The 20,775-nt window shown below is 41.7% G+C and overlaps 1 protein-coding gene across 1 annotated transcript; it reads right to left on the bottom strand.

Moving 5' to 3' along the window:
* Positions 1–8,887: 8,887 nt before the first annotated feature.
* Positions 8,888–18,640, bottom strand: LOC135522251 (ammonium transporter Rh type B-like). Its single transcript, XM_064948332.1, has 10 exons — positions 18,217–18,640; positions 14,355–14,541; positions 14,030–14,180; positions 13,674–13,821; positions 13,236–13,402; positions 11,554–11,691; positions 10,763–10,896; positions 10,499–10,620; positions 10,238–10,311; positions 8,888–9,780 (listed from the first exon to the last, which is right to left on the bottom strand). The coding sequence occupies exons 1-10, from the start codon at positions 18,401–18,403 to the stop codon at positions 9,703–9,705; spliced, it is 1,386 nt and encodes a 461-aa protein (XP_064804404.1). The 5' UTR covers positions 18,404–18,640; the 3' UTR covers positions 8,888–9,702.
* Between the last annotated feature and the right edge of the window lie 2,135 nt (positions 18,641–20,775).

Raw genomic sequence — 20,775 nt, 5'->3', positions numbered from 1 at the left:
CTGAAGTCCACGATCATCTCCTTAGTTTTGTTGACGTTGAGTGTGAGGTTATTTTCCTGACACCACACTCCGAGGGCCCTCACCTCCTCCCTGTAGGCCATCTTGTCGTTGTTGGTAATCAAGCCTACCACTGTAGTGTCGTCTGCAAACTTGATGATTGGGTTGGAGGCGTGCATGACCACACAGTCGTGGGTGAACAGGGAGTACAGGAGAGGGCTGAGAACGCACCCTTGTGGGGCCCCAGTGTTGAGGATCAGCGGGGTGGAGATGTTGTTACCTACACTTCACCACCTGGGGGCGGCCCGTCAGGAAGTCCAGGACCCAGTTGCACAGGGCGGGGTAAAGACCCAGGGTCTCTAGCTTGATGACGAGTTTGGAGGGTACTATGGTGTTAAATGCTGAGCTGTAGTCAATGAACAGCATTCTCACATAGGTATTCCTCTTGTCCAGATGGGTTAGGGCAGTGTGCAGTGTGATTGCGATTACATCGTCTCTGGACCTATTGGGGCGGTATGCAAATTGGAGTGGGTCTATGGTGTCAAGTAGGGTGGAGGTGATATGGTCCTTGACTAGTCTCTCAAAGCACTTCATGATGACGGAAGTGAGTGCTACGGGGAGGTAGTCATTTAGCTCGGTTACCTTAGCTTTCTTGGAAACGGGAACAATGGTAGCCGTCTTGAAGCATGTGGGAACAGCAGACTGGGATGAGGATTGATTGAATATGTCTGTAAACACACCAGCCAGCTGGTCTGCGCATGCTCTGAGGACGCAGCTGGGGATGCCGTCTGGGCCTGCAGCCTTGTGAAGGTTGACACGTTTAAATGTTTTACTTACGTCGGCTGCAGTGAAGGAGAGCCCGCAGGTTTTGGTAGCGGGCCGTGTCAGTGGAACTGTATTGTCCTCAAAGCGAGCAAAGAAGTTGTTTAGTCTCTCTGGGAGCAAGCATCCTGGTTTGCGATGGGGCTGGTTTTCCTTTTATAGTCCGTGATTGACTGTAGACTGTGGCCACATACCTCTGGTGTCTGAGCCGTTGAATTGCGACTCTACTTCACCTCTATACTGACGCTTAGCTTGTTTGATTGCCTAGCAGAGGGAATAGCTACACTGTTTGTACTTGGTCATGTTTCCGGTCACCTTGCATTAGCATTATATCCAAAAAGTCCAATTTCGTAACCTAATACATTCAATAATAAGACTGAGCTACAGTATATTGACATAACGGTGCAGGTTTTCATAACTTTTGAGGATTTTACATTTTGTGGTCGTTGTCTTCAAAGTTGTTTCCGCGATCGCAATATGCAAAATTAGCATGACACAAGTTGAATAAATGTAAAAGGCTTTGAAAATGAAAAGCTTGGTTGGCCTTTACGCAGTAGGGGGAAAAGTACCCAATTGCCATACTTGAGTAAAAGTAAAGTTAAGTACAGATACCCAAAAAAACGACTTAAGTAATACTTTAAAGTATTTTTAGTATTTTTTACTTTACACCACTGCCTATACGCTCAGTGCTCCGTTTTCATTTCACAATGGAATTTGTGAGGAATTTAAATAATATGAAAATAAATAAAATATAAAAATACTACATGTCATGTCTCAAAATCAATATCAATCTTACCTCTATATTGTTTTATGTCCGGCGGATTCAAGAAGAAAGATGACCAGTTCAGCTGTAGCGAGTCTGTCAGGTAGCAAGTAGCTTTAATTATTACACAGCATCCAGCCTAGCTGACGAGATGCAATTTTCCTGATTTGTGACCACCTTTCTTCTCTGGCCTCAATTGATTTAGTCACTCTAATTCTGGTCATACTACAAGGTTAAAAACTAGGGCTGTGACAATACCAGTATCACAATATTTTTCCCATGGCAAAAATGAAAACATAAAGCAGACTCTTTGGTCCTTTAAAAACCTGCTGTATGTAAACTATTGTGTGCTACAGCTTGCAAATAAATAAATGTGATTCTGGATGACAACATAATGATGTTTGTTTCCAACATCAAGGCTGTTCTCCTAAAGAAGTTAAATCCGCTTTATGTTTAGTTTCCTACTGGAATCTTCCCAGCCCTAGTAAAAACTACAATAACTTCTGAACTGATTATGATGGAAACATGAGGTTTGGACTATTGGTGTTCTTTGAGGATTATATACACAATTAATATATTATTTTAGTCATTGGTCAAAAGATGCATTTTTGATTGGACACCCTAACAACTGCCTGATTTATTTGTCTGCAGGGAATTACACACCCTGACTGTGACATACAGCCCACGGGCTTTGGTTCAGCAGCACTGTTCTTAATTCTTCTCATGTAGCCCCATATTTGGTGAGGGTGCCTCGACATATACAGGCACCATGGTCTTATCCCAGGAAGGAGGGACAGGTGGACAGCTGTTTACTGAATAGGCGCTAATGCTGAAGTACATAATTGAGCTTTATTGTGCCGATTCAAATATAGAAAGTAATTATGATGATTATGATTATGGTAGCCTAACTATTTCATTTCCCACCGTTTCTAGAAACATGGTTAGTAATACCTTTGGAAAAAATAATTGCATATGCACATGCAAATCAAGTTTGATGACATTGAATCAAAGGCCACATTCAAAGGATCCCAGTCAATTGCCAATGCAGATATGAGTTATAATGATTTTTTATTTTTATCACCAAAATATTCCACTCAAAATCTGGATCAATATCATTTAAACTGATGGATTATGGAAAGCTTAAAATAGGATAATTAATACACATTTAGAGGAAAAATACAGCTAAGAGAAACACACTTGGAAGTTTTAACAATAATATTACAATAAAATTCAATAATAGGCCAACATGTTAATTGCAGGCATTTGGACAGAGTGAGATTATTGGGGTAAAATTATCATGGCCTCTGCCCATTGGCTACCAGGTTGTTGGAACGATATTGAGACCCTCAGGGCCCTTTGGAGGTTAGGGGTCATAGCCAGCTATGGCCTCCTATGGCGCTCAACTGATGTCAGATCCCCTTGACCACAATCTAAAGTAGAACATATTGAGTTAATAAAGTCCTCAGAGTTTTACATTCTCCTTTGGGAATTTTCCCCTGCTTATTATTTGTTGTAGTGTTTAGTGTTGTTCATAATTCTAGTGAATTCTAATTGTGTGGTTCCCCCTGTAGCATGTCAGTAAAGGAAAATTATCTCTGCATTTGAACAACAGCATAAACACACCTCTTTCACTTCTGCATGTCAAAAACTGAGTGACCACTGCTGCACATGCTGCCACTGTTTTGAACAGATTATACTATTTAGACAAGCAGCATTGGGTGACTGGTCATCACTAGTTACCACAGCTAGAAATTCATAAAATATGCCTATTTCTACAATTTATCTTCTTAGAACACCCTAGAATTAACCACACTGCCATCCTTATGCCCAACCGTAAATGCATTTTTGTTTTCATGAACGATAGCCAATGTCGACTTTGTGGCTGTGATAACCAGGGAGAATGCTTACAAGCACGCAGTGGAAACCAGGGAGAACGTTACAAGCATGCAGATGCAACGTGAAAACATTATCTTATTGGGTATAGCTAGCTAACATGATGTCACAAAGCATGATGCACAAGTCAGTAAACTTTCATTCTGAAATAACTTTTTCAGAGTTAGTCAGATACAGTGCCTTGCGAAAGTATTCGACCCCCTTGAACTTTGCGACCTTTTGCCACATTTCAGGCTTCAAACATAAAGATATAAAACTGTATTTTTTTGTGAAGGATCAACAACAAGTGGGACACAATCATGAAGTGGAACGACATTTATTGTATATTTCAAACTTTTTTAACAAATCAAAAACTGAAAAATTGGGCATGCAAAATTATTCAGCCCCGTTAAGTTAATACTTTATAGCGCCACCTTTTGCTGCAATTACAGCTGTAAGTCGCTTGGGGTATGTCTCTATCAGTTTTGCACATCGAGAGACTGACATTTTTTCCCATTCCTCCTTGCAAAACAGCTCGAGCTCAGTGAGGTTGGATGGAGAGCATTTGTGAACAGCAGTTTTCAGTTCTTTCCACAGATTCTCGATTGGATTCAGGTCTGGACTTTGACTTGGCCATTCTAACACCTGGATATGTTTATTTTTGAACCATTCCATTGTAGATTTTGCTTTATGTTTTAGATCATTGTCTTGTTGGAAAACAAATCTCCGTCCCAGTCTCAGGTCTTTTGCAGACTCCATCAGGTTTTCTTCCAGAATGGTCCTGTATTTAGCTCCATCCATCTTCCCATCAATTTTAACCATCTTCCCTGTCCCTGCTGAAGAAAAGCAGGCCCAAACCATGATGCTGCCACCACCATGTTTGACAGTGGGTATGTTGTGTTCAGGGTGATGAGCTGTGTTGCTTTTACACCAAACATTATGTTTTGCATTGTTGCCAAAAAGTTCAATTTTGGTTTCATCTGACCAGAGCACCTTCTTCCACATGTTTGGTGTGTCTCCCAGGTGGCTTGTGGCAAACTTTAAACAACACTTTTTATGGATATCTTTAAGAAATGGCTTTCTTCTTGCCACTCTTCCATAAAGGCCAGATTTGTGCAATATACGACTGATTGTTGTCCTATGGACAGAGTCTCCCACCTCAGCTGTAGATCTCTGCAGTTCATCCAGAGTGATCATGGGCCTCTTGGCTGCATCTCTGATCAGCCTTCTCCTTGTATGAGCTGAAAGTTTAGAGGGACGGCCAGGTCTTGGTAGATTTGCAGTGGTCTGATACTCCTTCCATTTCAATATTATCGCTTGCACAGTGCTCCTTGGGATGTTTAAAGCTTGGGAAATCTTTTTGTATCCAAATCCGGCTTTAAACTTCTTCACAACGGTATCTCGGCCTGCCTGGTGAGTTCCTTGTTCTTCATGATGCTCTCTGCGCTTTTAACTGACCTCTGAGACTATCACAGTGCAGGTGCATTTATACGGAGACTTGATTACACACAGGTGGATTGTATTTATCATCATTAGTCATTTAGGTCAACATTGGATCATTCAGAGATCCTCACTGAACCTCTGGAGAGAGTTTGCTGCACTGAAAGTAAAGGGGCTGAATAATTTTGCACGCCCAATTTTTCAGTTTTTGATTTGTTAAAAAAGTTTGAAATATCCAATAAATGTCGTTCCACTTCATGATTGTGTCCCACTTGTTGTTGATTCTTCACAAAAAAATACAGTTTTATATCTTTATGTTTGAAGCCTGAAATGTGGCAAAAGGTCGCAAAGTTCAAGGGGGCCGAATTCTTTCGCAAGGCACTGTATTAGCTAAGAAAGACTTGAAATTAGCATGGGAGCTAATTGGCTAGCAAGGTACCAATTAGCTATAGCTAGCTAGCTAACTGCTTATCAAAGGTAGATAACTGGTTAATTTGACAAAAAAAGGTTTTACCAAACTATTTCTCAATGTTTCAAAATGACTGTAACTGGCTAATTAATTTGATTATGCTTTGTGATGCACCTGGTTTTATGCTGTTTTAGTCCACACAGCATGTCACCCTGTCTCTTACAGTAGAATCTGATGTACAGTGAAACAAAATTGGCCATGCTCTTTTGTCCTACTAGATCTGCAATGGAAAGGTTCTAGCACAGATAAAACAATGAGACGGACATTTCACCGAATGTATAAATGTGAAGCAACCGCTTGGCGTTTCCACTCACTACCACATATGCTGGTGAGAGGAAGCCCAGTGTCTGGCAGTGGGAGAAGATGGAACCAGATGGATTTTGGCCTATATTCTGCAAATGTTCTCATCGTTGAAAGATTTGATCTCAATACAGTTTTCTGTTCCCAAAGCTAGAATCTGTTATGAACAGAGTGGACTAGCTTTTGTAGACTTGACCCTTTTCCAGGTTTCCAAAAATGTAATTGTTTAGTAGAAGTACAAGGGCAAATTGAGTTATTGCACACCCACACTTCACAGAGTAGGCATTTTCCTAATGAAAATATGCAAATACATGCTAAAACACACCAATAGAATCTTGCTAGCTCGTGCTTGACTCTACCCCCCTCCTTGCTTGTCCTGCCCACTGTGACTCATTTGTTCCCATTGGAAATGACAGCCTGTAGTCTATCTTGTGTTAGTTATAAAGATCTTTGGTTCTAGCTAGTGTATCCCTCTGCTTCTGTTCTTTGACTCGTTGGATGTAGTTTATCGGGTCCCAGGCTCCCATGACTGTTATAATTATTTATTTACAATTTGCTTTTTTTGTTTTAGCATCATCTGTCATCTAAATTCAGCAAAAAAGAAATGTCCCTTTTTCAGGACCCTGTCTTTCAAAGATAATTTGTAAAAATCCAAATAACTTCACAGATATTCATTGTAAAGGGTTTAAACACTGTATCCCATGCTTGTTCAATGAACCATAAACAATTAATGAACATGCACCTGTGGAACGGTCGTTAAGACACTAACAGCTTACAGACAGTAGGCAATTAAGGTCACAGTTATGAAAACTTAGGACATTAAAGAGGTCTTTCTACTGACTCTGAAAAACACCAAAAGAAAGATGCCCAGGGGCCCTGCTCATCTGCGTGAATGTGTCTTGGGCATGCTGCAAGGAGGCATGAGGACTGCAGATGTTGCCAGGGAAATAAATTGCAACGTCAGTACTGTGAAACGCCTAAGACAGAGCTACAGGGAGACAGGACGGACAGCTGATCGTCCTTGCAGTGGCAGACCACGTTTAACAACACCTGCACAGGATTGGTACATCCGAACATCACACCTGCGGGACAGGTACAGGATGGTAACAACAACTGCCCGAGTTACACCAGGAACGCACAATCCCTCCATCAGTGCTCCGACTGTCCGCAATAGGCTGAGAGAGGCTGGACTGAGGGCTTGTAGGCCTGTTGTAAGGCAGGTCCTCACCAGACATCACCGGTAACAACGTCACCTATGGGCACAAACCCACCGTCGCTGGACCAGACAGGGCTGACAAAAAGTGCTCTTCACTGACGATTCATGGTTCTGTCTCACCAGGGGTGATGGTCAGATTCGCGTTTATCGTCAAAGGAATGAGCATTACACCGAGGCCTGTACTCTGGAGGGGGATCGATTTCGAGGTGGAGGGTCTGGGGCGGTGTCAAAGCATCATCGGACTGAGCTTTTCGTCATTAAAGGCAATCTCACCGCTGTGCCTTACAGGGAAGACATTCTTATCCCTCATGTGGTACCCTTCCTGCAGGCTCATCCTGACATGACCTTCCAGCATGACAATGCCACCAGCCATACTGCTCGTTCTGTGCGTGATTTCCTGCAAGACAGGAATGTCAGTGTTTTTACATGGCCTGTGAAGAGCCCGGATCTCAATCCCATTGAGCATGTCTGGGACCTGTTGGATCAGAGGGTGAGGGCTAAGGCCATTTCCCCCAGAAATGTCCGGGAACATGCAGGTGCCTTGGTTCAATACAGTTGCGGAGAGTCCATGAATCCTAGATTCAGATCATTCAGGCGAGAAAAAACATCACCCAGATAGGCCAGTCGTGTGAGAAACTCATCATCATGCAAGCAGTCAGACAAGTGAAAATTATGGTCAGTAAAGAAAACTTTCAGCTAAACGTGTCAATACTCTGCCCCTTGATAACCAGCGCACTTCTTTTGTATGTTGTAAAAGCTTTACATGGTCGCTGCCCATTTCATTGCATGGTCCAGAAAATACATGACAGTTCAGGGGCCTTGATTTAACAAAGTTAACCATTTTCACTGTAATGTCCAAAACGTTCCCTTGGCAGCAAGAGCCTCTCGGTGGATGCTACAGTGTACCCAAGTGTTGGGAGTAACTGCTTGAACGCGCGTTACCACTCCACTATGTCTCCCTGTCATGGCATTTGCGCAACAAGTACAGATACCAACCTGAGCTGCAGCTAATTTTGGCTACATACAGACCTTTGGTGGAATTCCCGCGAGACTAACGGTTTATGTGATTCGATGTTAATTATTTTACTTGGCTACCTGTATTTGACATTGTGTTGTTATTTCGCTGAACACCAGATGGTTTAATTTTATTTTTGGCATTGAAAGGAGGCTACTCAGGCGAGAGAAAAGCCCATTTGGAAAATATAAATGTACTGTTTGAAAATGTGAAGAACAAAAAGTGAATGTGAGTCACATTTTTATTTGGCATACCCAAATAAAATGAACTGGCTCTTAACGAAGCATGTAAGACACATGTTAAAGGCTGCGTTTACATAGGAAGCCCAATTCGGATCTTCTTTTCCACTAGTTGGTTTTTTGACGGTTTAGATCTTCTCACAACAGCTCTTTTTCAGCTCATCTGATTGATTAACATTGAATATGGCTGCCTGTCTAAATGCAGCCGAAGACAGCTGCTTCCAGAGGCTGTTTGATCCCAGAAAGTGTTAATCATGTGTATATGAAGAAGAAAAACACTCTGATTTCGGGCATTAACGCTGAGGTATTTACGGGCTCAATTAAATACTCAGGAACGGATTAAAGGAACAAAACTACTCAAAATGTCAAATGAACAAGATAAAATAAAAACAGGTAAAATAATATATATATCACATTTGAAAGATTTATCTCTCCAAAAATGCGTTACAAGTATTATTCAATTATCATTTAAATTCACAGCAATTACATTTTCTTCAGTGTAACAAAGTCGGCACCATTTCGTCCCCTGTAGCAAATAATCCGTTTGATTCAGTGGTTTGTCTGTAGTGGTGAAGCTAGTCGTTTAAATTATATCACATTTTATGTTGTCTAAACATTTATGTACAATACACAACTGTACATAATTGTACAATAGCAACTCTAGTCTACCCAATAAATTGCATAGTATAGAAATAGAAGAAAAGGAGAATCCCGTCACAGAATGAATATTCAATCGTCAAAACTCTACGCATAGTTTTAGTCTGGAATACTTTACATTTTTAATGATGGACTTGCATCTATAAAAGTGATTGTCTATTCATGAAAACATCAGCGATCTACATTAATAACATGTGAGGTACAATTTTCTTTGGTTTTAATATAGAATTTACAACACACAGGCCTACTGCGAATTTGTCTTTCCCTTAGTCAATCGGATGTTTGAAAATGGTTCAAAGTGTAATTCCCTGAACATTGGTGCATGTAACATCTCTTAGAAGAGCGGAGAAGCCCCCCAAAATCCTAAAAACACTCAGTTAAAATTAGCTTAATCCATTGTTTTTGCATCATCAAACAGGTTTCACCAGTCCTATCCAAATTCTCAGACCATGATTCAAGTCTACAGCTCTGTCATATACTGTAGCTGCATAGGATCATCTAGGAACATAACATAAGGCAGCTGGTAGGAGGTATATTGCAATGGACTGTCCATGGCCCATGCTGCTTGGAGGATAGCATGCTTCTGTCTGGTGTAAACACATTATGGGTTGCCTTGAGATTGTTTTCTTCTGAGAGTGAAAGGCACTTCTGCTGATGGTCTGGAGTATTTGAACACACACTACCACCATATTAGTGAATCAGATATGGTCATTGGCACATTGGAAAATGGCAGACATACACAAGCACCATGTGCTGCCACATCCTGGTTGTACAATCTACTATGTGTGGATCTCAAGTGTGTGTGTGTGTGTGTGTGTGTGTGTGTGTGTGTGTGTGTGTGTGTGTGTGTGTGTGTGTGTGTGTGTGTGTGTGTGTGTGTGTGTGTGTGTGTGTGTGTGTGTGTGTGTGTGTTTATGCGTTGAGCTTTTCTGCCTCGTCCGGTGTCCTCACAGTGGTCAACTCCTCATGTGAGCCCTCCTCACCAGGCAGCTGAGAGAGAGATAAATGGAACGAGAAAAATATGTAGTGGATGATTTATTTAGACCATGTTTTCACCTTATCGAGTCATAAAAATGCAAGTATACCTATTTCCTAACTAATTTCAAGACATTCCTAAATCTGTATATTTTTTTAATCAAGAGAATCGTCAATTACTGATTATGCGTGCATTGACCATGTGAAATGGCACCACCTGGTGTTCTGAGGGTGACTGCTTTGCTTATGATGAAAAGCAGTTATTTGAGTTCAGTAACCAAATGCAAACATGACACCTTGTGGCCACATATCATATTGCATAACGTTGGGCCCAACTGCATGCCATCGTTGGCAATCTTTAACCCTTCATGGGCCTGAATGGCCCTGCACTCTCACACAAACACTATGTACAAATCAGTGAGTCCTGTGTGTCCATTCATCCATACAACGTGACTGGGTGTAGTAAACTTACCTCCCAGTAGATGCCATCCTCAAAACAGATGGTGTCAGGAGGAGCACCATAGATTGGCAGCTTCAGAATAAAACCTACAAGAAAAAGGACATGATACAATTACACACAGACACAAGGGACAATATACAGGGACAAAAGAGCATAGTTCTAATATCACCATGCATTTGTGAAACAAACCAGTCAAGACAATGACTATATGTGCTTACAACACGTAGGTAATATTTAAATCTCCCTTATCCTCTAGCTAGTCCCTCTACATACCGGTGATAAGACCGCCCAGGAGGGCAATGCCGAGGGTCACAGCCAGGGAGATGGCCTGTCGTATGCCCTGGAACGAGGCCTCCACATCACCAGACTGGATGTCAGGGAACACATCAGCCATCCTGCATCACAGAGAGTAGGGAGTGTTGAATGAAACTGTTGTGTGAATGCACGCTTTGACGGGATAGTTGCGCAATAGTGGGAGCTTCACCATAAAACCAGGAGAGGGCACACTCCCAACATGTCAAAAAAAGGCAGACGAACCCATCTCCATAGACGTCCTTGGTTGCCAGAGCAGCAGTAACTGCTCCAACGATGGCTCCCAGGACTCCAGGCATGCCATGCAGGTTGTGGACGCCACATGTGTCCTGTATCTTCAGCTTTTGTTCCAGGATAGGCTGAGAGGACAGGGGTGGAAAGTTGCCAGTGCCATGAGTACGGGTGATGTCTATGTACCCTAGCACCCTCATGTCCTTCAAAAGGTGCCATATACACATAAGTGGATGTGTTTCTCAACATGACTGTTTATGTTGTAAGTAGATACGCTTGTACTGTTGGCATCATTAACGGTCATATCCTACTGATACCCCTTGAGAGGACATTCTGGGCTTTTCAATGATTTCTCATGTGAGAGTGTGACCTGGATAACTTTCTCTTTGTTTGTCAAAATGGCTGCCAACACAATTATCACATTTTATGTGTGTATAATTGTGTAATTATCATTTTTTTGTGAGTTTGATATTCAATTGCTTTTAGTAAGTAAATATCTCAGGAATAGTTTGGTGAGTTTTCAGAGCAGTGCACTAATTTCTCAAATAATAGCTTAATTATGTCCTCTGTAAAACAAATGTACCTACTGTACTCATTTACTGTAATGTTAATTGTTTTCTTTTTCTGTAAAACGTTTTTTTTTTCACTCCAAACACTTCTTATGTAATATAATTCATTTTTAATTGCAGATATGTTTTATTGCTGGGTCTCAGGAGGATTATACATTTTCATTTCCATACACTTCTGTCCTATATCCTGTCTTACTAATGGCAGGTTGAACTTACCGAGAGGAACTTGAAGCCCAGCACAGAGATGGTTCCAGCCAGGAAGCCCACAATCATGGAGCCAAAAGGAGTGAGCATCATTTCACCAGCAGTTCCCACGGCAACCCCACCGGCAAGGGCAGCGTTCTGGATGTGCACCTAAAGAGAGGAGAGAGAAGTTTTTTAAATGCTGTTCAAAATAGTTGATTGTCAGAGTCCAGTCATACATTTATTTTAATTTTCACTGTTCTCAAATTTTGCACGGTACCAATGTCAAGGAACGAGAAGGTAGGATGAATGATGTAATACTTGAATAATAAAAATCCCAACCAATGGAACATTGTGTGACAATTTGGTATCGCCATCATGCAAAGTGGGGGTGTGCGAGTGTGTAGAGTTCAAATCAAATTTTATTGGTCACATACACATATTTGGCAGATGTTATTGCGGGTGTAGTGAAAATCTTGTTAGATTGCAGACAGATTTGATGATATGCTGCGGACACACTACCCTTTCACCAACTATGAGATAATCTGAGCTGATTAGAACAGTACTACTATCACCAGGTCATGTGCTATGTTCACTGACTTCCTCCATTGAATAGAAAAGACAACTTCAGATTGATTGCCATCTAGACAGGAATGTACCGTCTTGATTTCAGAACGAGATGTAGATGACAGCCTTGTCCTCAAGGGACATAGCAACTAGATATTTTGTCTGGCTCACATGACTGTATACTCTAAAGGTAGATAGTAACTATGGTGTGATGCTTCAGAGTGCATTTTTTGGGGATGGTTTCCAATTCTTAAATCGTATCTTGTGAGAAAGTTTGAGGATTCATAGTTTGATAGTTTAGAATAGATCAATCAAATCTAAACTAGAAAAGTATATTTACTGAAGAAAATGTGTGTGCTTGTTTTAAAGTATTTATGTTTTTGAAATAAGTTACAGAAGTGGTAGTGATGGTAGTGACTGGTTATAGTTGAAAACGTGGTTAGATGAAAAGATTGATTGATTGGTAGGATAGCCTGAACACGTGAAAGTTGATTTGGTGTCTAGCTTGAACGGTTCAAGAGTTACTGTTGGTGAGCTAAACGCGATCAAAACGTTTTTCAAGCAATCTAAGTTGGTGCAGTCTGCACATTTGGAAGTTTCATGTTAATATCTTAAATCATTGAAGCGCTAGAGCGAGGGGAGTAAATATAACAATAATGATAATAATGTAAGTATGTAAGAAATCTAGAGTTGTGTTAAACTTTCACCAAGCACGTCTGACTACAGCTGTTGACAAGAGTTGAAATACCTGTCTGTATATGCAAACATACTGCATGATGCTTCAGTTTGCCAATAAGGATTTAATCCCATAGGAGTCATGATTCATTCCAAATATTTACTTACATGTATAACATCTAATAGGGCTACAGAATATCTAGTAGGCCTATGACGCAAAATACAGTTGAACCAGATTGTATTGACAACAAACACAGGAAGAAATCTTCCTTCCCCTACCATGCCTAGTCCCTAACTCCCACTTGAAATGATCTGGGAAGACCACTTTAAGCCCCTCATTTCCACTGCATAGTCCCTGTAGAATCCTACTTCTCCCTACTTTGTCTCCTCAAGTCTGCATCACCTGTCTAGCCCTATACTACTTTTAGGGACCTGCTTTTCCTTAAGTCCCCACACTGTGCTAGCCCCCTCACCATATCGAGCTTGCCATCATGAGCCACAACGGCAGACAGGCCGTAGGTGGCCAGGGTGCAGGCAGCCAGGGAATAGTAGGTGTTCATAGCCGTGCGGTGCTGGTCGTCTCCGTGGGCCGTCACAGCAGAGTTGAAGCTTGGCCAGAACATCCACAGGTAGATGGTGCCTGAGCATGCAGGGATAAATAAGTATTACCATACCGGTATGTAATATAGTCCTTTAGTTTAGCAAACTTACAGGTAATGTTTTTTCCTGGGGAGGTGGATGTTCTCTTAATTATGACACAGATTCCCATACATTGGCATGCATTGTATGTACAGTCTAAACATAACTGGCGTCTTCAGAAAATGAAGGTTAAGTTGTCCGACTTGTTGATGGTGGCTATTTGTGTCTAATGTACAGGCTTCCTGCATATGACGAGCAGGAGGTATTCTTACCAATCATGGCGAAGAGGTCAGAGTGGTAGACAGAGCAGTTCTTGTGTTTGCTCTTGTCCAGGTTGGGGCGGTAGAGAACACGAGCCACCATCAGGCCAAAGTAAGCTCCAAAGGTGTGAATGGTCATGGAGCCACCAGCATCCTTGGCCTAAAGGTGGAAATTATCTAATTTAAGGGGTGTAAAAAGCTTTGTCTTAAAGTACATTATTCAAGAGTGTTGAGAAAGCCTAATAGGAGAGTAGGCATAATAGTACGTAAAAAAGCAGTTTTACTGTAGGTTTGTATACAGACATATACAGGAAGACATTAATTGTACATTTAATGGTACACCTAAACACACACACACACTCACTCACCCCCAGAACAGTAAGCACAATGAACTCATTGACTGCGAACAGGGTGACTTCAATCACAGACATGACCAGCAGCTGGACTGGACTGGTCTTCCCCAGGACCGCCCCAAACGAGATGAGCACTGAGCCTGTGCAGAAGTCAGCGTTGATCATACTGCAGGAGGGACAAACAACTCTTAATGATAGGGTTTATTGTTTAGTGCACAGATGCACTACAGTATACACTTACACCCATATGACATGCCATGTATACACATCACATGTATCTGCTGGTGTGTTGTGTTTATTGTAGTAACGAAATGTAGGTTAGTGTGTGCATGAGCCCTACCTCTCTATTCCGACGTGGATCTTGCCCCCATGCATGCCATGGACAAAGCCCTGCATGAGAGTTGCCCACTGCAGAGCGAAGGCCGCAATGAGGAAGTTGAAGCCCACACTGCTAAATCCATAACGTTGCAGGAACGTCATGAGGAAACCAAAGCCAATGAAGATCATCACGTGCACATCCTGAAAGCCTGAACAAAGGAAGATAACACATTATAGATTATTTTATTGCGTTGGATGCACATTGTCACTATTCAACTGCCTGTGTGATCAGTCTCGTAAACACATTAACAATCCCCTTCTTATGGTTTGGTGAGAAAGACTATTTCTTTTATGACAGTAGTATAGCAGTATCTTTCTAAGTTGGTGACTTCTGGTGACTTCTCCACAAAACACCAACAATCCCTTTTAGTCAACATTTTGTGATTTAAATTGAGCGGGACAGGGGGCTTTGGGAACCTCAATTGGCCTACATAGAAGGACACAGAGAAGTTACCCTGTGCCTGATAGCTCCATTCAACCTGCTTTCTGGCCCTGTTAACCCAGCCTACTACACCTCCCTCTGCCCACTGGACGTATTCATCCACATGGCACTGGGGAGTAGGGACAATATCTCTTGGTCGTTGCCTGGCAACTGATCATTGGCATGGAGCATATTTCCACTGTCCAACTCCCCATTGGCAGGTTGGCCCAAATACTCTGTGCCACCCCCTAGAAGGACGTCTACAGAGCGGTGAGAAAATGTAACATGCACACACACGGGCAACACCAGTGAGTAGGTAAATAAATTATAAAAAAATTGCACACATTGACATTTATTTTAAAAGACCTAAAGGTAATCTATTACCTGCGCTCATGAGCCAACATACAGACCAGTTTTAACCTAATGACTATGAGACAAGTACATCCCTACCGACCAAGCCCTCACTAAACCAGACGACACTAGGCCAATTGTGCATCGCCCCACGAACCTCCCGGTCGCAGCCAGTTATGACAGAGCCTGGGTGTGAACCCAGGAACTCTGATGGCACAGCTGGCGCTGCAGTACAGCACCCTTAACCACTGCACCACCCAGGAGGCCTGAGTTTTCTTCTTGAAGTCACAGACTTGATGAATTGAGTTTAAAGTCAAACGGACATGATCCAACTCTCAGAGATTCATGTAATTAAACTCCCAAAGTTTCCCATGACTCCCGTAGCCTGGTCAACCACACTGACCACAGTGGTCAGTATGATTGACCAGGCTATGACTCCTCAGCCTTAACAAGGGAAAACTGGGAACCATGCTACTAGCCAAAGTGGCTGATAGCTCAACTTGGTTCCTTAATTACCTTTTTGTGCCACACAGTCTTTTGCTTTTGCTTTCTCGCTCTCCCTAACTCTCTTTCTGTGTATATCAGTCATCCATATGACAAGCCTTGCTGGCATGACAATAAACACAATAAACACTGCCAAAGCAAACGTTTCCTTCTCTCTAAAAACAATCACTCTCTCCCTCCTAACCATCCCTCCCACCTTCTGTTCCCCACTCAACTTTCTCCCTTCACGCTCCTCCCCCCGGTGCCCCTTTCTCACGCAGAAGCCCCTATCCCCCTGGCCGTTCACTAATTAGACAGTGATGGGGGGGAATGTGAAAATTAAACATTCCTCCTACAAATTCCCATGTCTGTATATCAGACATTCTCATACTCTTTCTACCCTGGGGCTTACCTGCACCCATCCACCTGCATGACACAGTATAGGGACAGTATGGGGAAAGCCTCAAGGTGTGGTGACAGGTAGGACTAGTTGTACACAGGAACCTTCAACAAGGCTAAGAATTGGACACACCCAATACCTCCACCACCTCCAACCAACAGTCTTCCATTGCATTTCATTACTGATCTGTTAAGGTGGAACAGCAACGTTCAGAGGAGGAAAAGTATACCTTTGCCCTGACTGATTGGACACCCACTGCAACAGACATGCTATAACCTATTCAGAGACCACATTTCCTTCCCTCTTGCTGTTCAAAGTAGCCTATGAGTTAGAGGGTTTTGACGCTAATCAAAAAAACATTGACAGAAAGATCTGAGATACTAAACGGTTAAATCAAATGACAGAAATCTCTCCCCATGCCGGATTTGTTTACATATTGACATTGGAGAACTTAACTCTCCGTCTCCTCCCACTTGACAAAGAGCTTCTAGTTTCCAGTTATTTTTCTGGACCGCAGACAGACGGAATGCAATCACTTAAGCACATTGTCTGTTTTCAGGTCTTCGTATGTCTCCAATATGTACTGTGTTGACTGTTGATGTATATTGTACACCACAACACAAAGCAAAACGGAGCATATCAAGTATAAAACTGACAATGAGAATGATGTATTTGGTACAGTGAACTGGAGTGCACTGTCACAGAATGTAAAACAAGTTCACCCAAAATATTTGGCAACCAAACCCTACTCTAATTAGGAAACAAATTAACAATTTGTTGCTTTGCTGCTTGCAGCCAAATGTCAAAGCAAAAGAGGGAAAACTCACATTGAACACTGAGGAGCTCAGGGGTCGTAGGGGAGAGTGGGGTAAGTTGATACATTTTTTACATTCAGCATTACTCCATCAAGGGAAATATAGTATTCTTTCTAACAAAATTATTAACATATATTTCAGGATGTTGTGTATCCCTGAAAATAATCTGAATTCATGTAAACATTACATTTCTGAAAACATAGCTTGGTCTATGTGGTCTCTTGGTACAACTTACCCCTGGATAGGGTAAGTTAAGCCACCTACAAATTTCTGTACTGAATGAAATATTACCACAACATTTATTTCCTAAACAAATTTTAACACAGTCACAATCGCTTTTTTCTATTTTAATAATTTCAAGCATCTTTTAACACAGGCTTAACGCCTAACACACACTTTTAACATAGGCCAGGCTCTGTTTCCTCAACTTGCAATAGGCTCAACCATTGGCCAAACTTACCGCATGGCCATTTCCTCAACTTACCGCATGGCCATTTCCTCAACTTACCGAAGGACAAACATTTTGACTATATTAGGCCACACAGCTACAAGGATGCACTATGACTTTTCCATGTGGTTTATTCCTTCACGTAACCCATGACCTCTTCCTAAATATTTGGTCATATTATTCATTTTATGGTTTCCTAGAAACAAGGGTGGCTCAACTTACCCCTTTGGCTCATCTTACCCCACTCTGCCCTATATATCAAAGGGTCTCGGAGTGAGAATGCTAATCTACAGCATTGAGCACAGATCAAACGTAAAACAGAGTTGCTTTGCCCCTCTACAAACCCTTAAAAACAGCTCACCTCAATTTCTCATGACCATTCCCACCCACCTCCAATCTCCTCCACACAACCATATTGTAAGTACGTAACATCCCAAAGAAAGCCAGATGGGGTAGACTCCCTAGGTGGGAATAACACAAAAGGAAAATAAATTCTTTCCGATTTAGTCGTCAGATTCGTTTGAGCTTCAGACAACTTTTCTGTCATGTTCATTGTCTTGACATACAAGTATGGCATGAATGACACAAGACACTTGCCTAAACAACCAACATATCTGCTTCTGCTACCATGCAAGTCTCAGACACATAGACAAAGCATAACAAAGAAGGAAAAGAACAATCCTTTCATTTCTATAGATGGACTCCACATCCCCCATCCTCTCCACCCTCACAAGGGAATAGTTACCTTTATCCACAGATTTAGGGTCAGATCATCAAACTACCTAATCATAACCATAAACATTAAAAGGATGAAAACGTGTCTGACTCTGTATCAGTGGTTAGGGATGTCTACTACCCCACCTGTCTCGTTACCCCAACCCTACCCCTCTCGCTGCGGTCACTCACTGGGGTAGCGGTAGTAAAAGTCGTTGTCGTAGTTGGAAGAGCCATTGGCGATTTCCTTGTGCCAGAGCTTGGCGTCTGTCTCATCGTCGTAATGCACCAGAGTGCCGAAGAGGATGATGATGATCACCTCCAGGATGATGCAGGCCATGGGCAGCTTCAGCCGCAAGTTAGTTGCCGAATTCGTCATGGCTGTGGGGTTACCTGGGTGTTCTCCTGGCTCTGCACTATGGCCTTAGGGGTGAATGGTTAAAAGTTCAACTCAGCTCCAGAGCGGGGAACATACACTAACACTAACACACAGCAACATACACTAACACTCACAAGCACTGGTGGCTGCAGTGATGCGATGGGAGAGTGGGAGTGCAGGGAGTGAGGACTCAAGCTGACACATGAGTTGGTCTGACTTAATTAGTGTGTTTTGGTTGCAAATGTTCATGCCCACCACCTTTCTGTATGCCTCCAATCATAGGCTGCAAGATAACCTCAGCTCCTCCCCTTCACTATAGCTGCTGTTAAGGTGGTCTGAAATGAGGTAGGACTCCTTAAAATTATCAGTTACTCCTCTAGATTCATAGAGAAGAAAAATGACCCATTAAAAACTATTTTCATGGGGTTACCCTTCATATTGAAATAATAAAAGAATAAATGCTTTTTCCTACATTATCTACGGTAAAACATTAGGTTAATGGTTCAAGGCCCATGGTGAATTAAAAAACACAAACAGATACATGCAGAGAGTCAGGCTTGCACATGCATAGGATCTAACATATTGCTGTCTCTCCGTTATGCCATTGATTCCTCAAAGTCAGACAAAAAGTAAAATAAAAACACAATATCTTGGGATCAGAATAGTTTGTGCAACCAGGTGTGATAACGTGCCAAGACACACACACACACACACACACACACACACACACACACACACACACACACACACACACACACACACACACACACACACACACACACACACACACACACACACACACACACACACACACACACACACACACACACACACACCTAATTTACTGTCACAATGTTAAAAAGCTAAAATAGCCTGTAGTAGAGATGTTTAGACTGGTGCAACTGGAAAGGTTGTGGGACATTGGGTTTGGGATAGATGGGTGGGGGTGTTGAGACAGGTTTTGGGGGAGTAGGGTGTGAGAGGGGATGGAGGCAGGTATGTGCACATCTTTCTCCTGTAAGGAGCAGCCATCACTCACTATGTACACTATCTTTCTCCTTTAGAGAAGAGCACCTAGCAGGAATGCTGTTATGGTTTAGAGAATCTCAACGAAAAGCCTACCACAGGCACAAAGCCAATCTATGAAGTTGAATCCTGATCGTCTGTCAAGCTTCCTGCCTACCTACGTGCCTGTTTGACTGTCTGAAGAGTTGGGGTCATTTCACATTTAATTCAGTCAATGAAGGTCAATTAAAATTCAAGAATTTAAGAATTCCACTAATGATGATGACTGATGGCATACTGTAGGCATACTGTAGGCATACTGTAGCTAAGCCACAGCAAAATCAAAGTAGAACTTACAGTAACTATGGATTTTACTGGCCCATCAAACACTTCAGAGGACAAAAGTTACTTAAATGTGTATATATATTTTTTTCACATACATGGTACTTGTAAAAACAATATTACCAGGGCTGTAACCAGTGTTTGAGTTTTAGTGAGAACAGTTTGGGAGGGAGGGGAGTTTGGGGGGGGGGGTATTTAAGTTTATTTCCTGAATTGACTGTCTTCGCTTCGAATTGAGCCCTTCTGGGCATGTGCCCTGCGTGCATGTCGGTAATTCGGTTGTGATTACTACAAGTTTAGATAGCTGACTATACTAACAAATGTACCAATTAATTTTTTTACTGATATGATATGAGTGACTGTCAGTCAGTGACCTATAACAAGAGGAAAACTGCTGATGTACATGTTCAATTAACCGAAACAGAGAGGTTGTTTTCTGGATAAAGAAAAAAAGGAAATAATAAGCCATTCATTCTACCTGTTGTCTGACTGACGCTTTAATAACCTTTTACTGCGGTGGGATAAATCAGGGTCACACAAAGTTTTTCTTGGTAGTCTTAAAACAAATCTGCTTTGAAACAAGTATACACCTCACACACATCTTGATGGACATAGAAAAAATAAGACACTATGTCAGATATAGAGTTGAAATGTATTTATTTTGAGTTTGCATACCAATATTACACTTTATATACATCACAGAAGACCGAAATATAAAAAAAATCGAAACATCCGATTTTTGGCAGATTTAAAAAAAATATATATATTTAAAAAAAAAATCTTATTATGAATTTATGAAAAATATTAACAACATTCCACCCATGAGACCACTAGGTCATTTGACTGCAGAAAAGGGCTACGTGAGAGGTTTAATGCTTTAATATTTATTTAAAATATTTAATTTGAAAAACAACTTGTCTGGAGTAGGCAGAGCTATAAGTACAGTTATAGTCAGAAGTTTACATACACTTAGGTTAGAGTCATTAAAAAAAAATCAAACACGCCACAAATTTCTTGTTAACAAA

This window comes from Oncorhynchus masou, chromosome 30 (assembly GCF_036934945.1).
Source record: "Oncorhynchus masou masou isolate Uvic2021 chromosome 30, UVic_Omas_1.1, whole genome shotgun sequence".
Classification (NCBI taxonomy): domain Eukaryota; kingdom Metazoa; phylum Chordata; class Actinopteri; order Salmoniformes; family Salmonidae; genus Oncorhynchus; species Oncorhynchus masou.
The sequence above is the reverse complement of the archived record's forward strand: the minus strand, read 5'-3'. Positions and strand labels throughout refer to the sequence as shown.

Bases quoted from the DNA above. Each gene is read 5' to 3' on its own strand.
- LOC135522251 (XM_064948332.1), bottom strand. From the start codon at position 18,403: ATGACGAATTCGGCAACTAACTTGCGGCTGAAGCTGCCCATGGCCTGC. The intron at 13,403-13,673 runs GTAAGAATACCT...CTGCATGCTCAG, and splicing joins TGACCTCTTCGCCATGATTG to GCACCATCTACCTGTGGATG. The intron at 10,312-10,498 runs GTATGTAGAGGG...TTTTTCTTGTAG, and splicing joins CCTGGGCGGTCTTATCACCG to GTTTTATTCTGAAGCTGCCA.